This window comes from Crinia signifera, chromosome 3 (assembly GCF_055691185.1).
Source record: "Crinia signifera chromosome 3, ASM5569118v1, whole genome shotgun sequence".
Taxonomy (NCBI): Eukaryota; Metazoa; Chordata; class Amphibia; order Anura; family Myobatrachidae; genus Crinia; species Crinia signifera.
The window spans coordinates 139,178,622-139,204,006 of NC_139219.1; the positions used below are offsets into that span (position 1 = coordinate 139,178,622).

At 41.4% G+C, this 25,385-nt stretch overlaps 1 protein-coding gene across 9 annotated transcripts in view; it reads left to right on the forward strand.

The window, feature by feature from the left end:
* NHSL1 (NHS like 1) overlaps positions 1-25,071 on the forward strand; it is a 208,339-nt gene extending 183,268 nt beyond the window's left edge. For 7 of the 9 annotated variants that reach the window (XM_083176593.1, XM_083176598.1, XM_083176601.1 and 4 more), the window contains exons 4-8: positions 6,012-6,198; positions 11,229-11,360; positions 13,471-16,695; positions 16,881-17,010; positions 22,977-25,071. In XM_083176593.1, coding sequence (XP_083032719.1) covers positions 6,012-6,198; positions 11,229-11,360; positions 13,471-16,695; positions 16,881-17,010; positions 22,977-23,688 — 4,386 coding nt within the window. In that variant the 3' untranslated portion in view covers positions 23,689-25,071. Of the gene's footprint in view, positions 1-6,011; positions 6,199-11,228; positions 11,361-13,470; positions 16,696-16,880; positions 17,011-18,908; positions 18,961-22,976 lie in introns of all 9 variants that reach the window. The other 2 variants (XM_083176602.1, XM_083176597.1) reach the window with 2 other exon arrangements.
* Positions 25,072-25,385: the final 314 nt, after the last annotated feature.

A 25,385-nucleotide genomic window follows, 5' to 3' on the forward strand; every position in this document is an offset into this window, starting at 1 on the left:
GCGTCCTTTCACTCATTCTCTCCCTTCTTTGTACAGTCTAATGTGTTAGGATGCATCTGTCAGTCTTGCCATAGTGTCTGCTGTTGCTTGGTGCCCTGGAACATTAAGGTACACAGGCTGTAGTGTAAACACCCTTCAGTTAGTAGATTTCACAGTTCTGCAACCCCTTTAATACTCCTCACCAGCGTTCACCCTCAGGATAAGGCCATGATTACTGCAAATGGGATTCGGACCCTGAAATAGAAATTGATCCATTATGGAAAGTAATCTGTTACTATTCACAAGTGTATATGTAACCTGCTTTTAGGAGGATGTAAGACATTTGACCTTACTTAATAGGTGGACATAGCACAACTACCTCCCCGTGATCAGACCCTGGCGACAAATTCTCTCCAGTTGTACATATATACTTGTGACTGTTATAAGTAGCACTGTTATAAGAGCAACCTGCATATGTTAGTTTTGGAGAACATGTAACCCTTAAAAAAAGCCATTATAATTGTATCTTCAGAATGATTCACGCATGTATCTGCACTCTGATCCTGCACTATAAACCTGTTTTTCTGATATTATAATAACTTATGCATACATTTATAAAGGAAGCTCTATGGGCCTGATTCAGAGTTGATTGCAAATGCAAAATCTTTCTCAAATGGACAAACCCATGTGCACTGCAGGTGGGGCAGATGTAACATGTGCAGAGAGAGAGTTACATTTGGGTGGGATGTGTTCAAACTGAAATGTAAAAATAAAGCAACCAGTATTAACCCTGCACAGAAACTGACTACCCCCAAATCAAAATCTCTCTCTAATGTCACATCTGCCCCACCTGCAGTGCACATAGTTTTGTCCATTTGAGAAAGATTTTGCATTTGCAATCAACACTGAATCAGGCCCTATATTATGTCCCCATATGGATCATGAAAGCTATTTTCAAGACTCATGGATTATTTTCAGTAATGGTAATTCATTAAATAATTTAGCAAATTTAACGGAATCCATGTTGTTTTATCATACATATACCGTGGCAGGATTACATAACAATATACACTTCTGGTTCAATCATGACCCTGTTCTGGAAACGCTGCCTTGCTTGTTATAGAATAGCCTTATATATAGTTACACCTTTCCTTACTAATAATAGTAGTCTGGTTTACAGTGTTGCCTCTTTCAGGCCACCAATGGAAAAGGTAATGTGAAGTCTATATACTATAAAATGCTTATTATATACGTATACCATGTACTCTGGCATGGTAGCAGCATCGGGAATTGATGACATTGGAAGATACTTTCTACCAACAGCCTGAGATGCTGCTTAGATTTGAGAGAAACTGTCATGCAAAGTGATGTCAGTACTGTTGCTGCATGTATGTCTAGTCTGAGAGAATAAGGGTCCTGCAGCACACTAAGATGTCACTTGGTGACATTTCACTTAACTAAGGTAGTACAAATGGGGTACCATAGTGTCTGCTATTGGACCAAGTGGCTCATTACCCAAATAATACCCCTTTTCCATCTTGTCGCACCCGGGATTTTGTACCCGGCTACAACCTGGGTGCGACCCGGCTTGCAAACCCATTCACACTAGAGTCCCCACCTGGCATAATGCCGGGCGGGTGACGTCACCGGCAGGTGAAGTCGGGGAGGCGCTGGGAGATGGAAGCATCTCCCAGCGCCGGCTTTTGCACTGTAGTGAACGGGACCCGGGTCGCATCGACCCCGTTTACACTACAGTGACCCAGGTTGAACACATGTTCAACCCTGGTCGCTACCTGGGTAGAAATGGCAGGTTTTACGACCTGGGTTATTTCTACAGGGAGCGTTTCCACCTGCCTAAAATCCCGGGTTTTGCACGCTCAGGTGCAAAAACCCGGGATATTTAGGCTAGTGGGAAAGGGTTATTACTAAGCAGCTATGCGTTTCAATCAGATCACTACATGTATGGGGACCTTTAGTCTCAGTCAGGGTATCTAAGCTCGGGTGAGTATAGAGGTATACTAATCTGTTATTTATGGTACAAGTATACGAATCTGTTATATATGGTTCAAAAACATAAGACAATTTATTATTAATAATATAACATTGAAGTGAATAAATAAACAAGTAATAAATCGTATTCAACTAAATCAGAAGGGATATTTCTAAAACCTTTCTATGCATCAGGATTGACTTGCTGTTATGTTCCATTGATTGCACTGTGCCTCTCATTTTACATAGGGTAGTACTAATAAATTAAACAGAGGATGCTGTGACTGTAAGAGCAGAACTGTTATTATACAGCATCTTTAACATAAGGCTCATTTGCAAGACCAAAATCAGATCAAGTTTCTTATTTGGAAAGTTTGTTTAAAATACACTTGCACCTAATTGCAGCATTATTTCTGTACACTATGACCTATATTTTGTGGCTGGTGAGATCAGTTAGCCACATACTGTAGATGCCAGAAGGCAGATACCAGAGACGGCTCAGACAGGTCACGTAGTGGCTGCTCCCATTAAACATTCAGTTTTCGTGACTTTCTAGGAAGCAGTGTACTGTAGTGTTATTGCCGCTGGCTTCATACTTGATCAAAACATAAAGGCTTGTACCCCAAATATCCCCCCCCCCCCCCCAAAAGAAAAATGGTATATATGTATATGTGTGTGTATATATATATATATATATATATATATATATATATATATATATATGTATATACAGTGGTCGAAGTGGGGCGGTATACAGGGGTATGCCATACCTCCACTTTAATCTGAAGATAAAAAAAAAAACTTTTTCCCCCCCCTCAGGATGCTCTCTGATCACTCAGCAGTGCATATTGTGCTTTTGTAATACCCCTGTACAACGGGGCAGTCTGGCAGGGGACGTTGATGGACAGGGGGGTGTCCGAAGGTGCGCACTATATTCACTCTTTACTTTTCCATACCCCCACTTCAAAATTTCCATACCCCCACTTCAAAATTTCCACTTCGACCACTGTGTGTATATATATATATATATATATATATATATATATATATATATATATTGTAAAAGAGGTCGGCACTCCCAAACTGTGATTCATATAATGTGCCCAGGTGCACAGAGTTCAACGGGGCAAAAAACCACGCAGCAATGTAGATAGGACCAAGGCATAGGCACTCACGGGACTTTTCAAAAAAGATGCAACAAGACCAAGCTTGGTTAAGCAACGTTTCGAGCTTTATTGCTCGTCTTCTGGCTCAAAATACATAAGAAATGCACTCACCTAAATAGATAACCACCACCGTGCAGGGGATCCCACGCTCCCGTCCCGGCATCCAGCTCCTATGACGTCGCACCGGCAGCGGCGCATAGTAGTGTCTCCGGACTCTCGGGAGGTTGCTAGGCAACCCCTGTAAACAAAAGTGAAAGAAAGTTAAAAGCAGTCAGCACGAATATAGTAACAATATGCAAAAGCATATACGGGTACAAAATCAGAAGGAATGCAGTAACATAGCTATCTCTGATGTTCCTATGTTACTGCATTCCTTCTGATTTTGTACCCGTATATGCTTTTGCATATTGTTACTATATTCGTGCTGACTGCTTTTAACTTTCTTTCACTTTTGTTTACAGGGGTTGCCTAGCAACCTCCCGAGAGTCCGGAGACACTACTATGCGCCGCTGCCGGTGCGACGTCATAGGAGCTGGACGCCGGGACGGGAGCGTGGGATCCCCTGCACGGTGGTGGTTATCTATTTAGGTGAGTGCATTTCTTATGTATTTTGAGCCAGAAGACGAGCAATAAAGCTCGAAACGTTGCTTAACCAAGCTTGGTCTTGTTGCATCTTTTTTGAAAAGTCCCGTGAGTGCCTATGCCTTGGTCCTATCTATATATATATATATATATATATATATTATATACCGCACACATAAAAAATTATAAACAGAATATTCCAGAGGGCTTGTAATGGTTTCATATAAAAAGTAGAGCATGAAAGCCAGCAACATCCATAAATCCATAATAAATGTAAAAAGGTTGTTATAAGGCATGTACGTGCAGAAAGATGACATTACAGCAGCATAGCAAAAGGTAGCATAATGAGGAGGAAGACACCGGTAGTAGGCCTGATAAATATCATAATAGAAAAAAACATAAAGTGCTCATCCAGCAAGGACATGAGACCAGCGGTTCTCCCACCCAAAGTAGTCACCAACATCTATTTTGGTGCAAAAACCGCTCCTGATGAGGCCCATGATGAAGCACGTATATATGCCTTATAAATACTTTTTTTGCATTTATAATGAAGGTTGCTGGCTTTCATTCTCTACTATATATAATATATAGTGAAAGTGTAGCTGAAACAAGTTTGAGTTTGTGCAAATAAACTCTTTTATAGCTACTGCTATACATATTTTAATCACCATCTTCAGTCCCACACTTAATGCAAGATGCATTGCACTGTGAATAAAGAAAGATGATATTGGCCTGTCTCTCATAGAACATCTCCCATCTGGAGCCCAGAGACACATTCACAGGTAATAAGCAGATATTGGAGCATCTTCAAATATCTCTGGGGAGTCCTAATGGCAGTGATAACACTCTAGATGCCTTAGTATGTCATTGTCATTTCCAGACAGACTCATTATTTTTCTTTTTAATGGAATTGTAACTGTAATTTTCTACATATTACTGTTACCAATATGTCATGCCATAGGTACCGAATAAATCATTTTTTCCTACCCTTAAAAATCTAAATCAAGCCAAAAGGAAAATACTGCTTTATTTGGCACATACTAGTAACTTAAGGTGGAATTATTATTCTATACATTTTTATTTTTTAATAAATTTTTTTAAATTGGTAGTATTTTACAGGTACCAATGTAAACACTGAAAGGAAAATAACATACTGTAAATGTATTTTCTTTTTCTATGCATGTAGTCCGATATCTGATTAGATCTGCCCAAAATAGGTCAAACATGTTAATACTACAAATATATGCTATTATAGATTTTCTCCTAGGCTTCTTTTACACCATTTATGAAACCTGTTAGCATATGTTAATAGCATACAATGGTGGAAATGTACCGCGGGAGAATGTGACCAATGTTAGCACTATCTCGACTTTTGTCAACATGATGGTATACATAGATGTAGTGCATGCGGTTCCCTGGGTCTAGGGGGGCCCTCACTGTTCACACTGCACCCGTGTAATTACCCATTCTCCTCTGGAGTACCACTGTGGTATCTAGCGCTGCTTGTCCGTTGCAGACATTTTTCAGGTGGTTTTCTGATATGCATAGAGATGTCGATGTACAAAAGGCACAGCCATGTTCCCGGTTGACCTGCGCCATAATCTACTCACTGCCAGAGAGGAGGGGTCTGCATGGAGCCTGCACACAGACCCTCTCCTCTCTTAGGGGGTTTTCAATCCCAGACGCTACTTCTGACAGGGGGAAGTAGCAGCATGCGCCTATTCAATGCTGTCTTTCCTGACAGCATTGAAGATGCAGATTGACAGAACAGGCCTGGCTTTAAAAGCTGTCAGGCCTGTTTTGCTAAGAACGCCTGTGGATTGTCGCGATCACGGCGGATCTCGACAATCCACGGCCCCTTTCCACCGATCAGCAGGTGGGACATTGAATCTCGCCTGGCAATTTGCGGTCGAGCAAAATGAAAACGGGTCAGGGTCACGGCTGTCAGGACAGACCGACAGGCATGACCCGGGATTGAATACCCCCCTTAAAGTTCTCCTTATGGTCTGTTAATTTTAACAAATGTCAGTAAGTAGACGCACAAGGTTTTCTTATCATAGTATTTTCCTAATGCATTTTACATTTTAAAAATATATTTTCTTTAACATGGACCTGGAGGTTGTGTTCTTATGAATATTAATTCAGCACAGAAAGTGTCTCACCTATTGTTGGTAGGATCCAGATTTACCTTTTAATATAGTATTGCTTCATCTATCATAACCTTTGCTTATTTTTGTTTACAGAATATATACTCTTTTTTTCTTTATTAGCTAATGTGACCATCTTTACTTGTAGTTTTCAGTCTCTTCAAGTGAAGAGGAAAGGCTCCTGACGGGGAAAAGACCCAAAACCCCTGTTTCCCAGGAGTTCTCCGAAACACACACCAATTGGACCAAGTCACTCCCACTCCCTACTCCTGAGGAGAAAATGCGTCAAGATGCCCAGGCAATACAGACCGATGTGATCCCCATAAACGTGACCGGTATGATCAGAATCCTATAGCTGGCAGAAAGGAAATACTGTACAATATAAGAGATCTAGATTTCCATCAATCTTAAACGGAAATATACCTATTATAAAAGGCACATTGTCTGCCTTAAAATGTCCTTTTTTGTGAGGGATAATTAATACATGTAGCTGGTCATTAAGTTTTGAAAACCCATGATGCACTGCAGAAGGGGAAATGTAATATATTAAAGTGTGGCCACATATAGAGAGAGAGAGAGAGTGAGAGTGGTGTGTCCTGGCTCATATCTAAATCACAGTGTAAAAATAAAGTTTAGTATTAATGTGCTACTATAGATAGCTGCCAGCGTGGTAAATACTGCCTCATCCTCAAACAGAAATTGCATTATACATTACTATATGGTTTGTTTCACCCGTTAACCTGGATTTGCTCCTACATTGGCACTTAGATGTTAGCCATATACTGTACTTTGCTGCATAATACGATTGAAAAAAGGTTCCTCCTTGTACCCAAAAATGCCACTTGCATCAATTTAATATACTTGGTACAATGGATAGCACAACTAGCCTGAGGCTATTTATTAATGTCTCACTTATTTATATGTCCATATTGGTATGTTAGGCATGTCCAAACTGTGGCCCTTTTAGCTGTTGTGAAACTACACTTCCCAGCATGCCTTGCCATAGTTTTAGCATTCCCTAATAGCGAAACTGTGGCAAGGCATGATGGGACTTCTAGTTTCACAACAGCTGGAGGGCCACAGTTTGGACATGCCTGGTATAACTAAATAAAAACAAAAAGATGTTTACTTGTGGCAAATGTTTTCTACATGCACAAGCTTTTATTTTCTATACTGGTGTATAGCTGGGTTTGTTTACATGCTAAAATTATACTGATCAGTGTCACTTCCCATTGGGTACAGTATGTTAGGCAGGGTCAAACAGTCTTTGTAAGTAAAATATACAGCATTTTGCACGGCTTCTTCTTATACACCACCCTCTGTGTTCATTTTGGCAAGGTTGGTCACCCTGTTGATATAATGAAACCAGTGTAAAGGTGGCATCTAGGACAGAGTACTTTTGGTATTGTTGCATTTAGCGCCTGTGCAACTTTTACTAGTTTTTATCTGACGGAGTGCTCAGAATTTTGTAGTATAATGAATTACATATGGTATCTCTTTTCTCACAACAATGGTCGAGTGAGATACAAGATATGCCATATGTGAGTGTGAGTTACACACTTGTGCCACTTTTAAATGACAAAATGATACTGGAACAGTCGCAAGTGATCAGCACAGACGATAAAACAATTGCTGTTGAAATTCTGTAAATGTGCAAAACATTTCTGATGCTTGGAAATGGATAGAGACGCTCACTGGTGACCTCAAATATCAGCATTTGGGTACAAACTCTGATAACTGACCATCTGAGTAACCCTATGGTGATAAAAAATGGCCGCTGGTACTGAAACCCTGGCACTGTTTTCTGCGTACAAGACCGTAGACATAGGCACAGAGACATCCTGAAAATGGATAAGACATGCCTGCATATTTGCTGCCACTCCCTATAACCATCCTTTAAATGGTCCCCAAATGTCCATCACTTTGCGAATACATCTGCGAACAACATCGTAAAATTACTTTGACATATGCTAATAACGGCATGCCAATAATAACATGCCAATAATCACTCAACTGCATAAATATCCCCATTGTGGAAATATTTGAGTCAGGCCCAAAGTCTGCAGTAACTTTTTTAGCCACCCAGAAGTATCTCATCAAGGGAGAGGAGGCCGAGGTGGGTGATCAGTAGTTCATATTTGCATCAATGAAATATTCATATGTAGAATAATACTGCTGAAAACATCATCAGTCTTACTTCTATGATATAACAGTGAGCATCAAGGGCATCCTTGAATTAGAAGACATTCAACATTCATGTAGAAGCTAGATTTGCTAAGCAAACTACATGGTTTTGACATTTAATATTGTTGCCGTGTTGGGGGTCAGAAACATGGAGAAAACCATGGAGAAATGACAGCTTGCAAAAGCAACTGCTTAGTAAATCTACCTCTGGGTTACTGGGGGTCTTTCAGTAGAGATCATCATCTTTATCATATTTACTCCATCCAACATTTCATTTTACACAAAAATCTTTCTTCAGGGATAACTATATTATATGTATAAAGGTTTCCCAGATCAACCCTTTAATAAAAGACACATGAATTACACAGATTCTGTGGTGGCAGTCTCCATTTCAAATGTCTTTGATTTAACCACAGGGATTTTATACGAAATCCCAGCGGTCAGAATCCCAGCGTTCAAAATCCCGACGCCGGAATACCAACCGCCGAAATCCCGACAAGGGGGTGACGTGGATCCCCCCCCCCCCCCCCCCATGCGGGCTGGTGCCTCGCTACGCTTGGCACACTAATTTATTCTCCCTCTATGGGTGTCGTGGACACCCATAGAGGGAGAAAGTGTCGGGATTCCGGCGTCAGGGTTTTGAACGCCGGGATTCCGGCCGCCGGGATTATAACTGCATCCCAACCACAGAACCTGTGTGATTCATGTGTGTCACTACTTAGATGGTTAATCTGACAACCCTATAATGTGTTCTACTTCAGACATATGCAGCAATAATTTGGCAAAACAATGCCTTAAAAATGATTGATACTTTAATCTGAGTTCTGCCAGCATCCCGCATCTCCAGCAAACTCGGACCCTATTACATTTCGCTGAGACACATAGTAAAATATGCAGTAGGAAGGGCACTGAAATGTATATAAATCTACACAATTCAAATAATTACTTAGGTTGTTACTGCAACTTTTGTTAAATTCACAAATGCATCCACTTCCTACTCCACAACTTTCAGAGGAATTAAAATAACTAGCCACATTTTTGTAGGTCATTCTGCAATTAAAATGCAGGTTTGTTCATTCACCCTTACAAAGCTATACAATGCACTGAGCATTGAGGAGTGGTTTTGGTATTGGGGGAGGGTAGGAGCTGTGGTGCATGATAAGTATGGTGCAGTGAGCATGTTCATTTTGGGAGACCTAAGGCCAGTGAACACAAAGCCTGTATGTGGTGAAGAATGTGCTGTTAGCATGCATTTGTACAGTGCGTCTGCCCAATCCACACCCCCTTTCCTGTTCTGCCTGTGGCACTATAGTATTATTAAAGTATAACATTTGTAGACAAAGGGCAGTCCTGTGGAACAGGTAGAAATGACCAATTATATAAAATAGCATAGCATCTGCAAAAACATGTACTCTCCATACTTATTCATTCAGTGGCATGAACATAACTCTCAGCATGATTGCCCAGTAATACAAGCAGTCTATTGTCGTTGAGATTCGGCCGAGATCTCGACAATCCATGACCATTCTCGGCAAAACGGGCCCGACTGCTTTTAAAGTCTGGTCCGTTCTCCCTAGATGTCTCCTCAATGCCTTCGGAAAAGACCGCATTGAATAGACACCTGCCGCTATTTCCCCCATCGGAAATAGCAGCTGGGGATTGAATACCCCCATAGTGGGTAGAGATTAGTGTAGTGATTTGGTTGCATGCTGCTTTTATCGGTGCTTGATGTTACTTATTGCATGTTTGTTCACTGTATACTTCCTTAATAGCTATTGGCCAGGTACAGAATGAATGCAAGATGCTTATGAAACATGCATGCTCCAAGCTGCAGTATGCATTGCCACAATGTGTATCACTGGGCACAGCCTGACAGTTCTGTTTATTTAGTAACTGTAAACCATATTGTCACAATAAGGTTCTATTATAACTGTATTTTATTTGTACAATAATTAGTGTTTTTCAGATAAGTAACCATTTTCTATCATCCACCAAAATATACCAAGTCATATCTGAAGTTGCAGATTAGTAACAGCATTTGTCGGCATAGCAAGCTTTAGAATGGCTCGTACATAAAGAGTCTGCCTCCTCAGCTTGCAATTGATTACAATCAAAGCTTATACAGAGAGCAGCTACAGGGAAATCTCCCAGACTGTTGTGTGATCTAGGCCAGATACAGGTGGATTGGGTGGCTTAATTGAAGTGTTTTAAAGAAAACCATTGTCTTCAGGATACCCTTGGAAACGCTAGAATACAAAATAACCTGCACTGAGAATTCTTAATCCACCCATTACAATGTTCCTTAGATAATTCCTAGTAATAGTAGTGTTCATAAAGTGTGCAGTTTTTATACATTTTTGTTTTTAAATACAAGTTTTGCATTCTGGAGTTTTTTTTTTCTTCAAATGTTTGCGTTTCGCTTTTACATCTTTCCCTAGACACTAGAAATTAAATGTAAGTATCCAATTTACTTGTTTAATCTGTGGTGCTGGTTGTTATCCAGTGATACAGAAGATGAGCTTCCCACAGAATAGACTGCTTTCTGCCCCCTCTCCTGCAGGCACACAGCCCTCCCTGCTCTCTCATAAAGGGGATCACTGAACGCTCTGGAATGGTCAGGCCGGCTTTATGACAGATCATCTGCTTTCATTTGTGTAGTTACAAATACCCAAAATGTTACCTTTTTCTAGTTTGTGAAGAGACGGTGTGATTTATAGTGTGTGTTTAAAATGTTTAAAAGTCCCTTGCAGGTTTTCTAGATTTCCTTTATATCATTAGGCACTAGCAAGTGCCCAGTATGACTAGATTTTTCTTATCGCCATAAATTGACAAATTGGCAATTTGTGTTTTCTGTTACTATTCCAGTTGTTATCCTAAATTTATTCTAAATAGTCATTCCCAATTAAATTACTATATAATTCAATAATATGAGTAGATACTCCATATAAATGCTATTGTCAGCATTTCTCCAATTACTAAATGAGACCGAAACAGGTTGCTTTGCAGTTTGGAAACCTTATTGTGACAATGTGGCTTTCATGTACGCCTCTGCTCTGCAATTACTAACATCATCTATTAATACCTTCTCTGTTATTGTCCCAATAATTTTGAGGTAACCAGTGCATGATGTTAGCGTGCTTGGAAATAATGTTGCCTTGCTTGTTCTACTACTCTGTATCAGGGGAGAATTTCGACCGCCAAGCCAGCTTCCGGCGGTCTCTTATTCATACTGACACTGTGGTAAGACGTCCGAAGAAAGTCACAAGGAGAAAGACTATAACAGGCGTCCCAGACAACATACAAAAGGAGCTAGGTACGGCTCATCAGAACTGTATTCCACAGCAACAATCATCCTCATTGCTCACCACTCTCAGCCTAATTACATCTACCGCCACCCATCAAACAATACAGTCTGATAGCCTTTAGAATGCTCAATAATCCGGTTTTGTTCAAGCCGTTCACAGTTGTAGTAAAGGGAAACTCTACTAACCTCTAATACTGAAATGCTACAACTTCTGAGGTGTTGTACTTACAACTATTCTTTTCCCATTGACAAATTCTGACCCACCATAATTCCTGTTTCCTGATGTAACTAACCGCAAGCATACTGAATGCCACTGGAACTGTCAGGTGATGTGCTACGCCAACTCTGCTTTGCAGTATATGGACATGGGAGAACTCTGAATGTAGCACATACCATTATATGTGTATGAGAAGCACTGGTGTCTGTTGCAGGATTTACTTCATCAGCATATTCGCAAAGTGGCGTGATTCTGTAATTATCTGTATGTGCTGAGCATGAGGTGGTAGTCACTGTTATGTGTTTACAGAGGATTTAGTGGTTTAGCACAGTAGGGAATCTGGGGGTAGATTTATTAAGCTCAGTGAAGTGATAAAGTGTCTGGTTTTTATCACTGGCCAATCAGCTCCTACATTTAGTACACTACATTTAGTTGGAGTAGCCAATCAGCTACTCCATTTTTCAAACCAAGCCTGTAACTTCACAGTTAGTAACTGATTGGCCGGTGATAAAAACCAGACACTTTGTCACTTCAGCGAGCTTAATAAATCTGCCCCCTGGTTACTTGGAAAACCCCCTTTACATAAGAATTGTTGCAGTCCAGGGTGCATGCAGTCTTTCCCAGTGCAACATGCATATATAATATTTGCTGCTTGCAGGGCCGCCACTAGTAATGTTGGTGCCCTTGACTAACCTTCAGCCCGGGCCCCCAGCGGCAACCCCCCATGTGCATGCCTGCACCACTCCCCTCGCGCATCGGCACCCCACCTCCCACCCCCCAATTACTTACCAGCGATGGTGTCGGCGGCGCAGCAGCATCTTCTCCTGGGACTTGGGGCTCTGTATCTTAGGCTCGGCGCTCTGCAGGCTGCACTGTGTATTGTGGGAGCCTGGCCACCGGCTGGAGGCATTCTTGCGGGTGCCGGGGGTGCCGTGCCACTGTGGGCAGCTGCCCGGGCCCCTCCAGAGGCTGGGGCCCGGGACAGTTGTACCCCTGGCACCCCGCTGTCGGCGTCCCTGGATGCTTGTACTGCATCCGTTGGCATATCTATAATAGGTGAAAGGTGTGCGGTGCACACAGGCCCCTGGGTCCAGGGAGTCCACATTGCACATCCAGCCCTAATGTCATTATATTCACCTCATGGGAGTCCCCCATTGGTTGGTACTGCAGTCAGAAATCACCAGGAAAATAGAGCAGAGACTATTTTCCAAAATACCTGCACATCCACAGTATACATGCCTCCAGGGACATAGTGTGGGCACCATGTCCCCGAGACCGTGCGTTCACAGTATACTCTGGCACAAAGTCTACTGTTTTGTCAGAGAGGATGACAGACATTACAAAATAAAAAAATTGGTATAATTTCTGTCACATGACTCATAATGCAATGTTACAGGTTTTAAACTGCATTATATTTTAAAATACTGTTTACAGGACATTGAAGATAAGTTTTAACCTCTAAAGTTGAAGTTTTTAAGTTGATGCCCTGGGCCAGGTGTATTAAGCTTGAAAAGTGATAAAATGGAGAGTGTTAAAGTACCAGCCAATCAGCGCCCACCTACCATGCTACAGGTTTTGTTTGAAAACGACAGTTGGGAGCTGATTGGTGATTTATCATTCTCCACTTTATCACTTTTCAAGGCTTAGTACATCTCACCCCTGTCTTTTCATATGGTTATTAAATCAATTTTTACATGCTGTGGGGCTGCCATTAAAATATTAGAGATTGCCATTTATAATGGATTTAATTCATTTTACTATACAGTACAAGTCATTTTCTGCTGCAGTGTTTTTATTTTCGCACATACTCAATGTTTGTGTTTTTTCCTTTAATCAGAATTACATTTAATGGCTAAATGTTCTCTTACAACTTGCCTAATTGTTTTTATTCTAATCCAACAGCAGGTACAGGACAGACAGGTTTTAGAGGACATTCAATGCACATCCCAGATAACTATAATGCACTGGACAATTTAGAACCATGCCGCTCTCCCACACAGCGGTCCGATACCAGAGACTTCAGCTGCCAGACTGATGAGATAAAGATAGTGCCCCCCTCTGTCCGAAGAATCCGAGCACAGAAAGGACAAGGCATAGCGGCACTGATGTCTAGTTCATCTGGTAACATGTCCTCCCTGAGTGACCCTGCAGGATGTACTCTACGTCCAAATGGCGACTTGAATTTCCGCAGCTTGCCGAGGTCAGGAGCAAGGGTCTGTTTACAGTCTATTGAGCAAAAGCCAGAAGGGTCTAGCCCAGTTGAGGACTCTTACATCACTTTGCCACGTCAATTAAGCAAACTCCAGGTGGATAATAGTGTAATACATCTGAGGAATAACCCCAGAGCCGGCACACTCCAGAGGCCAAAGTCGCAAGAAATCCGGGGTTCAGAAAGAGTTGTTACAAATCCAGCATGTGTGGTCTCTCCTAACGCGGCTTATTCAACAAGTGTCATCCCGAATGCTATGCTGTCCTCCTCCTCGGAGGTTATTGCTATTCATACCTCGCAGAGTACTGGGCAACTGGACAACAAAGCAACACTTCACTTGCCCCATACTAAAAATGTATACAGGGAACGTAATGTAAGCATTAAAGATGACCACCACTCCTCTAGTGGTAACTGGAGTGGAAGCAGTTCTGCCCGGCACTCTCAGAGCTCAGACACCATCTCTCCTAGCGCTATAACTATCATCTCCCTGAGTGATCCAGCCATGACTCTAAACAATGGAAACTGCATGAACAACAGTCCTCAAGCCATGTCATACAAAACGAGTGCTGCCTTCAATAGCCACTCTCTGGATAGTGACACACTTAGCGAATCAAGCTACTCTGATGGCCGGCAGAGAAATGGTAGCATAACCAGCAGCATTAACAGCACAGAACACTGGCCTCCTGAAAACAGGGACCATTACAATAGTGTCCCTTTAAGGAAACCATCATCTGCAGTCTCTGGCTCTCCGGTGAGTAACATGAGCACTTGCAGCTCAGAAAGAAAAGCCGACTCCAGCTCACTGTACTCTGTAGACCATGATGGCTATTACACTTCAATGCACTTGGATTCTGGAATAGTTTCAAGTAACCAGAGCCATTATAGTGGCACTCAGAACCCACAGCAGGGTGCCCTTAATATGTTTGATAAGACAGAGAGTCCAAACATTGATGAAATGTCAAGTTATAGTGACAAATCTCTAACACGCAGCATATCTTTGAAGAAACCTAAAAAGCCCCCTTTGCCTCCTTCTAGAACAGACTCTCTTAGACGTCCACCTAAGAAGACTCTCCAATCCAATGGGCAAGTACTCAATGAAAAGCTTATTGCTACTCTCCAGCAGTCGTTGCAGCTGAACTTGAAGAGTAAAAGTAGCAGCTCACCATCACAGAGCCCATGCAGTGACTATGAGGACCCATGGGTGCTGCGCTCCCGCAGTCAGAGTACAGTCAGTGCAAGCAGTAGTGGCATGTCTACCGCAGCTCCCAACATGTACTCTATTTGTCCAGTAACTCCTACCCAGAGTGACACTAGCAGCGTAAAGTCTGAGTATGCTGAGCAGTGGAGTTACATTATGGATGAACAGACAAAATCTACAGTACATTTACCTAACAAATTGTTTACGGATTCAAGTATAAGGACTTCTATGCAACACAAACACAATGGTCTTGACAAAAAAGGCAGTTCATCACCGGAAAAGCCTTGTAGAGTCACATCACCGTCTAGTGGGTATTCAAGCCAATCAAATACTCCAACTAATATGACACCTGTACCGCTTCTACTAAGGAACATGTCTCCGGGAAGTGGAAAAAACAAAATGAAACCCAAGGTGCCTGAAAGAAGATCCTCTTTGATCTCATCACTTTCTGTTTCTTCATCCTCTACATCCCTTTCTTCAAACACATCAGACTCTGTACAGCAGACAAATAAAAAGCCCACGGTAGTCTTGCCATGCACTCCAACACCTCCCCTCACACCAGACTCACCATCTGCAGTGGATGTAGTTGACTTTGGTACTTTGTCACCAACTCCAGATTTCTCACCTCCTCTCCCAGAGGATGCAGTGTTCCTGTCATCTGAGGGAAATCTATGGCTTTCAGGTCCTGATAATGTGGATAAATGTGCACTTGACAGTTATCTACCACCCCCTCCTCCTCCTTTACCTTTTCTGCACTCCATGGATGCTCCTATCCCTCCCCCTCTAATCACGAAAGCACTACAAATGAAAACTAAGCCATTATCACAAGCAAATGAGGACAGCGGAAATTTTAATTCACTGAATAAATTCCACAACAAACAGGACTTGATTAGGCCAAGCGCCCCTCTGGTTACTGCTCATGCCCTGCAAATGGTACAGTTAAGGTCTGTTAAAAAAGCATCACAACCAGGGACTGAAAGAATAACTGAGCAGGTGGCAGAGGCCAAACTTCAAAATGAGATGTCACCATTATTTTCTCAGCCATCTTCAGAGCCATCTGCCACTCTAGACACTAGATACGTCAGAGAAAATAAAAATTTCAACTTGCCAAACGAGCAGTTACAGTACTCCGATTCCCAGAGAAATTCAGCTGCGTTTACCACCACTGATGAGACAGCAAATGCAGAATGTGGAGAGAGGGAATATCAGAATTCAATGCACAATGGTAACAAAACTATTTTGTCCGAAATGCCAGCATCAGAAGAGAAACCAAGTACTACCCAAAGTACACCAAGTGCATCTCCCAACAAGAAGCCTCCTCCTATTTCAAAGAAGCCCAAATTGTTCCTTATCGTTCCACCTCCGCAGCTTGATTTGGCAGCAGAAAAAATAGATAAACTCAATGAAAATGTGAGAAGTGTGCCAGAAGTCTCCGAGAGGGATTCTGTACGCGATCATTGTGAAGAGGTAAATGGTCGTATAGCTGTTCAGAACAATTCAGAGGAGACTGTTGCTTTGGCCTGCCAAGCAAGGGAAGCGAGTCTGTCCTCTTACGAAGTGGTGGAAAGCAACATATTTGTCACACAGCCTGCAGTTCTGACAACTACAGATCACCAGAAAGAGGAGGATACGTCCATGATGTCTGATGAGGTCGATACTACACATAGCAATACAGGGAGAAGCAGCTATGAACCAACAGCGTACCAGGAAGACGAATATGGTAAGAGAAGTCGGTCTTATTTGCTGCCTCTCAGAATGAACTCCTTCTGCTTTAAATGCTAATTTCTCTTCTAGGTATCTGCAACAGTAACAGTTAATTGTCTTAATAAACATGCAGATAGACGTGTGTGTGCGTGTGTGCAGTGTTTGACCATAACATTGTCCTGTTTTGTTCCCCTCATATAGCTGATGTTTTTGAGACACAAGCTGCAATTTCACCGTTTCTTCAGACTAACAACTACATAGATGGCAAAAAGGAAATATTAACTCCAACAAGACCTAGGACCACCGAGGACCTATTTGCAGTCATTCATAGGTAGCTTTCTTCAGAATGTGTTTTTACAGTGACAAAAGTGACGTTTTGGTTATTTTGTTTTGTCATGCTGTTTTCTGTGAGAAATGATTGACTTGTGCTACTTTTTACTGTAGGTCAACATTTACGTAAAGGGAACATGTGGCTCATGCATAAATGCATAGGAGAACCTACATTTGTGGCTGTATCACTAAGATGCTCCTTTATAAATAATGCATTTAATCTGTGGAAAAATCCCTTGTTTGTAGGAAGGGTCCCATGGGGAATACTGTTGCTTGGGGTGATCATGATCTGGATATGGATAAAATGTACAAAACATCATAGATTATTATTCAAAATAACTTTCTGTTGAAATCTGTTATATTATACTGCAGCATCCTGGTAAGGGATACAGTCACTAGGTCTATAGCAACTAGGTGGTCGACAAGCATTAGGTAGACACCACTAGTTCTACATGCATGAAGATCGACATGGGGTTAGGTCGACTGGGTCATTAGGTGGACATGGGGAAGGTGGAGTGTCAAAAGGTCGACATGATTTTTTTGTGCTGACAGGAGGAATTTCATGCCCTACCATCCACTAGGGCACGGTGGGAGAATGAAATAGTGTGTCTGAAGCATGACTAGCGCATCGAGCGATGAGAGGGGACGCAGTGCACTTTTTTCGTGTCATGTCCACATTCGGGACAAAAAAGGAAAACCCCATGTCGACCTTTTGACTGGGGACCTGCTCCATGCCGACCTAATGACCCTGTCGACCTTCATGCATGTCGACCTAGTGGTGTCGATCTAATGCTTGTTGACCTAGTTGCTGTCTATCCAATGATCCATCCTCCCTGGTAAAATGAGATCTTATTTTTGTACAGGCCAGGGTAATATCCTATATATATATATATATATATATATATTTTTTTTTTTTTTCAAACCCAACCGTATTTTTCCACTGTTATAGACCGTAAGACTTGTGGGCAATTGAAAGAGGTTCTAATGTGGCAGGATTTAAAGCGGGAATTTGTTTGGATTTGTCATATAAAAACAAAAAATAACATGCTGCTTTAAATCCCACTGAAAAATGACCTCCCTTCCAAATCAGAGCGTATTACATTTGACCATTGGGGAGTATATTCATGGAAAATGGTCAGCATCTTGTGTAAAGCCCCGAACACACAGGGAGAGATATATTGCTCAGTTTCTCCTTTTCATCAGTGACCAGAGATGGTCGCTGATGAAAAGGAACCTCTGCCGGCGGTGCCGCAGAGGTAATTAGCTGGTCGCAGGAGCAAGCTCCTGCAACCAGGGATTAGAAAGGGGCTGAAAACGGGAGCGCGCCCCCGGCGATTTATCGCCGGGGCACACTCCCATCACTGGCAATGTGGTCGCCAGCGGCCATATTTCCAGCGATTTCAGCCCCTATCGCCCCCCGTGTGTACACAGCATAACTCTTGAATTCCAGATGCTTATATTTATCAGCCTATCCTTAGTATTAGTGCTGCAGTACTGTATGTTAGTAATTGACCTAATATAAAATGTGATATAAGTGATATGCTTGATACTTGGTGTAAACACAATCAGCAACACAATGGCGGGCAGCAGATGCTAGGGACAGACATTTGTGTTGGTCGTCACAGTAAGTTGGTATCTGCTGTGTTTCTCACCTTCTAGAGAAAGTGTTCGAGTGATTCTTCTGTCCGTTTTTAGTTCCACTCAATATCACACTGTATTATGTAATTTTATGTTCTTTCTTTACACATTTTGTAGCAGTTATCACATATATGATGCAAACACAATGCATTAACCATACCTAATGTTTACTGTACATCTCTCTCTCTTTATTTTTCTTTTTATCTACTAATATTCCCCTCTGTCAATACCCCTCTACTCTCTGCTGATTCTATAATGCAGTTTGGAGCAAAGCCTCAACGCCAGTGCCTCACGGCAAGCATGGCTGAACCTGGCAAGTAAAACTATACACAGGACCTCACACCTCTGTGTATGACCAGTGTGGGACTACTGTATGTCTTAATTCATTCCAACATCATTCGAAATCCCTTCTGTTATGACATTGTGGATTCGGTTGTATTCCCCAAGTAGCTATGCATCCGGGAACATGTCCCCTCATTAATCATCATGTTTTTGATGTAAAGATATTATAAATATGTACAAAAAACATGAATTTAGGGTACTGCATATCTTGTTTCTTTTTTTTTGCTTTAAAAAGCAACGGAGATGAATTTACTTCCTCCACTTGGACCCACTGGTAAGTGTGGTCTCATGTATAAGCCGTCATGTTAATCGTGCAGTTCCATTTAGTTTATTGGGTGTTGCACATTGTTGTTCTTCCTGCTTGTATATGTGTGTGTATGTGGCTTACCATTGGGTAGTTCTGGTCATTTGTTGTAGCTATGCAATATACACAGATGTATAGAGTATGTAACACCAGTTCCATACAAGTGATGTCACATGGCACAGTCCCTGTCTACTTGTAGAACATCACTGGCATGGGTACGGATCGTTAGGTCGAAAGGCAGTAGCTCGACCACTGAAAAAAGGTCAACAGGTTGACACAAGTAAAAGGTCGACATGATATTTTGGGTGGGTGTCTATTGATGAAGGTCAACATGGACTCTGATAAGTGACCGCTTCTCTTAGCATTATTCTCTGCGCTCGCCATGCTATATTCCCGCTCCAGGTCCAGTGGGATGGTACTGTATGGAGAAGTCCCTTGTTTTTGTATTGTTTTTAGAAAAATCAGGTCAAGCTTTTTCAAGTTGACCTTTTGCTTGTGTTGACCTTTTGACCATATCAACCTAATGCATGTTGAAGTTTTTCATTTTTCGTTCTATTGCCTGTTGACCAATAGTGGTCAACCTAATGACTATGGACACAATAACCGCATTCCCACTGGCATACTACTTGTATAATATCATTGGCATCAGGAGGGCCACATGGACTGGTAATGTGCCTTGTACATGTGCTCAATGTAGGTAAAGGTTTAGATATATATCAGAGACTATCTACCCAGACCATTTCTGAGCATTATATGTTAATATTGAGGAGTATTGAAAATGATCACAGTTTCGGGAAAATAATTGACAGATTTCTGCATCTGATCCACACTTTTGTATTTCACTTTAAAAATAACTGGCATGGATAAATCAACAGCATAGAGTAGCAGGTGGTGGAGGCAGTGGGAGCTGGCAAATAAAGGAAAGGTCAGTTGGAGATTGTGGAAAGTAACTGCTGGTGTTGTTTCCAACCAGTTGTCAGTAATGTTTGTATTTACTTGAATTCAGGGAGGCGAGTACAGTATCTAGATAGCTAGATATTGCATGCACAATGCGAAAATGGACAGGCCTCACCCAGACCCTATCTGTAATCTCTGACAATAACTACTGGGCGATTTCTGAAGATCTGTACGTGGCCGAGTACTTACATTGTGTCCTCACCGCACTTTAAGTCGTGATGGCGGCAGTGATGCAATAGATCATTAGGGGAAGGCAATGAACGATTTTGTGGGAGCAGTCCGGACAATGCAGGCATGTCTGGACCACTAGGGGGAGGGGTGCAGCGGCTGCATGATGTCACACGCAGCCGCTGTGACCCCAAACTTGGCCAGCCTGCATCTCGTTTTGCAGCAAGGCTGCGCAGTCAGGGTACAACCGGTGATGAGCAAACGCTTTGATGTATAGCACATTGCTGGGGCTTTAGGGTTGAGCCCTGTGCTCGGAGCCCCCTCTGCAAAATAGCAATGGCAGTTGTAGGTTAGCAAATGCTCTCTAAACTACAGCTCACTCTGAATCAGGCCCAACATGACTAAACTGAATAATGATGAACTTTATAGTGTTAGAGTATATAGTACTAGCGATAACACAGCGAGAAAACATTGTCTCACATTGTTCTGCTCCACATATTTTGTACAAATTTGTTTTTAGTTAAATCCCGTTTCCCATATCCTAATTACTCTTCGTACTACGTACTCAAACGGTGGCATTTACACACATATATCAGATAAGCCGCACACATATCAGATAAGCCGTGTTTTCTTTAGAAGTTGGTATGGGACCACTTTATATTTTATTTGAGCATATTAGTGATTGCACTATTTAATGTCCTAGGAGTCGCATTTATTTGCCATAAGAATGTGTTTATGTGTGTGTGTGTGTGTGTATATATATATATATATATATATATATATATATATATGTGTGTGTGTATAATATATATATATATATATATATATATATATATATATATATATTATAATATAAGTTGCCAGCCTGTGAAATGATGGAGCCACTGGGACCTGGGGCTCTGTCAGGCTGAATGCACACCTGAATGGCGCTCCGTTGAGTGCTGGTGAGCATGACCATTAAGCTTTTATTACAGTATATAGGAGCTATATATACCTCAGCCGGCTCCTGCACTGTCTTACCCACTCCTTCCCATCCCACTCTCCATCCTGCTCTGTACCCTCCCTCACCCTCCTTGGTGATCGCTTTTTGTCTCCTTCTCCTAAAAAGAAACGCTGTGAAGACCTGCTGTGTGTTACATGGGCCTGTCTGAGTGTAGCCTACTGCCATCTTGTGGTACAGATTTGTTACACATAACACTAATTCTGGTGCCTGCGTTACATTAAATAATTAAGAAAATAATACACTATGAGAATAGCCTTTAAGACACATCATGTAAAACACTAAAGGGTTAAACAGATTTTTTTTTTTTTTTTTTTTTATTCTTGACCACTTAATTTTACAATTAAGTATTGGTAATGCCTTCTACTGCACAGAACAGGTTTGTGAGGGGTATAATGCTGCAAATAAAATGTCCTAATGATACTGTAAGGGGCTGACTGGCAGCTGAATACAATTCTACCCTGTTATAGAATTTTTGACTTTACTGAAAAAACTGAAAGAAAGGAATATTTGTATGGAATTTACTTTTTTTTTTCATTGTGAAGAATATAATGGGTAAATACAATTATTATTTTCAGTCAGGTAAAGTTATGTGTATATTCACTGATTGTCACAATATACAGATTTTTTTTTTATATAGGCATTTTAACCCCTTGAGTGCCAAGTGAATTTGTGAAAATAGGTCTGAAAATTGGCACGCGAAGATTTTTATTAAGCATAATGACCTGTAATGGTTACCTTATATAGGAAGTATCTTTTTTTTTTTATTTGAATTTATATAAATGTGAGCGACACTGGCATTTTTAGCAGATATTTTGCGCATCTCTCACAGAGATGATGGCACTCAAAGGGTTAAAGTTCTTTTTATATTTGAGAATGAATTATGGTGATGCTTGAAGTTCTTCTGTGTGGCAATGTGAATATACAGAACGTACTAGGCTAATTCCACAACAGTTTGACAACACTGCTGTCACTTACAGGGGGGTATTCAATCCTGGGCCACTATATACGACGGGGGAAATAGCAGTGAATGCCTATTCAATGCTGTCTTTCCCGACAGCATTGAAGAGGCAGATCGACAGAATGGGCCCAACTTTAAAAGCAGTCGGGCCCGTTTTGTTGATTTCGGCCATGAATTGTCGCGATCGTGGCCGAATATCGACAATCCATGAGCGTTTACGCAGACACGCACGTTTTTCGCCAATCAAAAAGTGGGACATTGAATCGCACCTGGCGATCTGCGTTCGAACGAAACAAAAACATGTCAGGGTCACGGCTGTCAGGCTAGATCGACAGTCGTGATCCAGGATTGAATACCCCCCATAGTGCTACACTGTCAGTCCCTCTGCATGTGCTATTTCTCTGTCATTGGAAGAGAGAGGTTTGAGCCATGATTATATGGTTAAAACTCAACATGTGCTTTATCTAGCTAAGTGGAACTGCACTTTCAACATATACATTTTAACAGTGTTTACTACATGTAATCCACTCTGCAAAGCTATTTTCATGTATTGAAAACTTCCATCAATTGATATTTTTCTCTTTTTTTACTAAATAGATCCAAAAGAAAGATTCTTGGCCGCAAGGATTCTGAAGAGGATTCCTGTAGAAATCACTCTCCTTCGCCTCCAGTCACTCCGACTGGTGTAATGCCAAATGTAAGCTCCTTTAAGCAAACTGGTGCAATCCAAAGAAGTGTACGAAAGTCCAGCACCAGCAGTGACAACTTCAAAGCTCTTTTACTGAAAAAGGGAAGCCGTTCCGAGAGCGGATCACGCATGTCTGCTGCAGAAATGCTGAAGCACACTGACCCAAGATTTCAGAGATCAAGATCTGATTCATCCTTGGAACTGCCGGACAGCCCAACATGGACTTCCCCAAACAAGAACAGAAGAGCCCAAGAGGAATGGGCAAAGAGTGAGGGGCTGATGCCAAGGAGCATGTCTGTTTCGGGAACGAGATACAGCCGATCACGGACACCTCCCTCTGCAGCTAGCAGCAAGTACAATGTCCGAAGCCGCCTCCAGAGCAGCCCCATGACCGTTATCTGTGAAGGGGAAGGGGAGGCTTCTGATCTTGTAGAAAACCGCTGTTGCAAGGCCCCACTTATAAGCACAATGAGTGTAGACAGGTTCCAAAGAACTAACTTTGAACTGAATGATACTTTAGGTGCGGAGGGACCCAATCCCAGAGTCCACATAGACTTAATGAGTAGATTTTTGGAAGGCACTCCAAGCAAAGACATTGGCTCTTCAGGAGAAAATAGCTGAGACACTGAGAGGAAATGTTCAATCAAATGTATTAAGGCAATCCCAGTGAAGCAGTGCAACTGCTATGATCATATGTATAAGCAATGTTGCCATGCACTTGATACATGTACTGTAAATGCTTTAGCATTGTGATCTGTGTGAGATAGCAATTAGGTGGCTTGACCTAGTATGCAGCACCTGCAAGACAGAGCGTGTTGGAACCAAAGTTGGAAAAGATAGCACATGTACTACATCCAGGCATACAGCAGTGGGCTGCATCTGTAGTAGGTATACATAAGTGATATCTACTAATAGATCATGGCTCATAGATGCACTGTTGACCTATCTTCCTCTGGACTCCCATGACAGCTCTTACAATAGGTGGGCTCATCACTCTAACCCAATCACATTGCTGGTTTGTGATTCCACTGGTACTGTTTTGCTTTCCTATTAATATCGCAGTTGAGTCGCCTCTCTTGTGTATGTTCAGCTGCTGTGCAGCGGTACAAGCCCAGGTTTTTTCCAATGTAGAATTTCATAAAACACTAGAACACACTGAAGTTTCACTATTTGCTGGTAGCTGTCTATTAAATATATTGTTTCTTTAGAAATAGATACAAATCTCATACAAGGCTGTGATTTGTTAATGCAAATACACATGGCTCAAGTATTGCAGTGAAAACATAACTGGAGTTTCATATTGGTTTCACCAGAATGCAGCAAAGAATTTGAGTTCTTCATGGCCCATGCAGTGCATTGTGTAACAAACACTTAATACCGTTTCTTATTGTTACTTTCTCAGACAAAGTACTTGCACTACAGAGCTATTTGTGTAACCTTTATATCTTAATGCTTCACCTCCATCCTACAAGTTACGAATAAGACTTAAAAAAAATGACCACTAGTTTTTCTTCTCTAAAAATGCTACATTTTGGTTACCAAAGAATAGTTTTTATTTCTGAAAAGCAATATGCCTGTACAATTTCTGAACAGTTTTTACTTGTTAAAACAAAAGCATTTTACAACTTGGACAGACTGAGTTTGTTTTTTTACTGTTTTATAGCATCTTTTTTGATGTATTGTGTAGTTTTTATATTATTTGTATATATTAGAACTTCTAAGTCCTCACTTTTTAACCTGCATTTAAAATTTGTACATTTTTGAGCATTTTAGAAAGAAAAATTGTGTAGTTAACCCATCTGCTGCTGGAGGAGGTTACATCCGTATGTGACACACTAGCTGCAGCCTCCTACAGCAATACAATGAGTTAATTTATTTTAGTACTTCTGTGAAATGTATCTGTGATTCTCATTATTTGTAATACTGTAAGCATTCAGGGGCCTTCCGTTTATTAGGACATGACAATGCTGTGACTATGCTTCAAATAAAGCATGGCTGAAATTACATTGATCCTGTTTTGACTGCTTTGTCAGTACAACTGTAACATCGTTTCTCGGAAAATATATTTAAAAGTTGCTAGCTTTACAATACCACACTGTCAAAATCTGTGCCACACCAAGTCACGGGATAAACTTCTCCATTCGTTTTTGACTTTATTTACCTGCTTATATATCACACATTCTAACTATAAACAACGGGCTAAAGGATTACAGTGAAACCACACTGAACGACAATCCTGATGCCTCAGAAGAAACATGGATGCCTAGTTTTCCAGACACATCATACACTTAAAGTCCATAAACACTGAGCAATTTTCC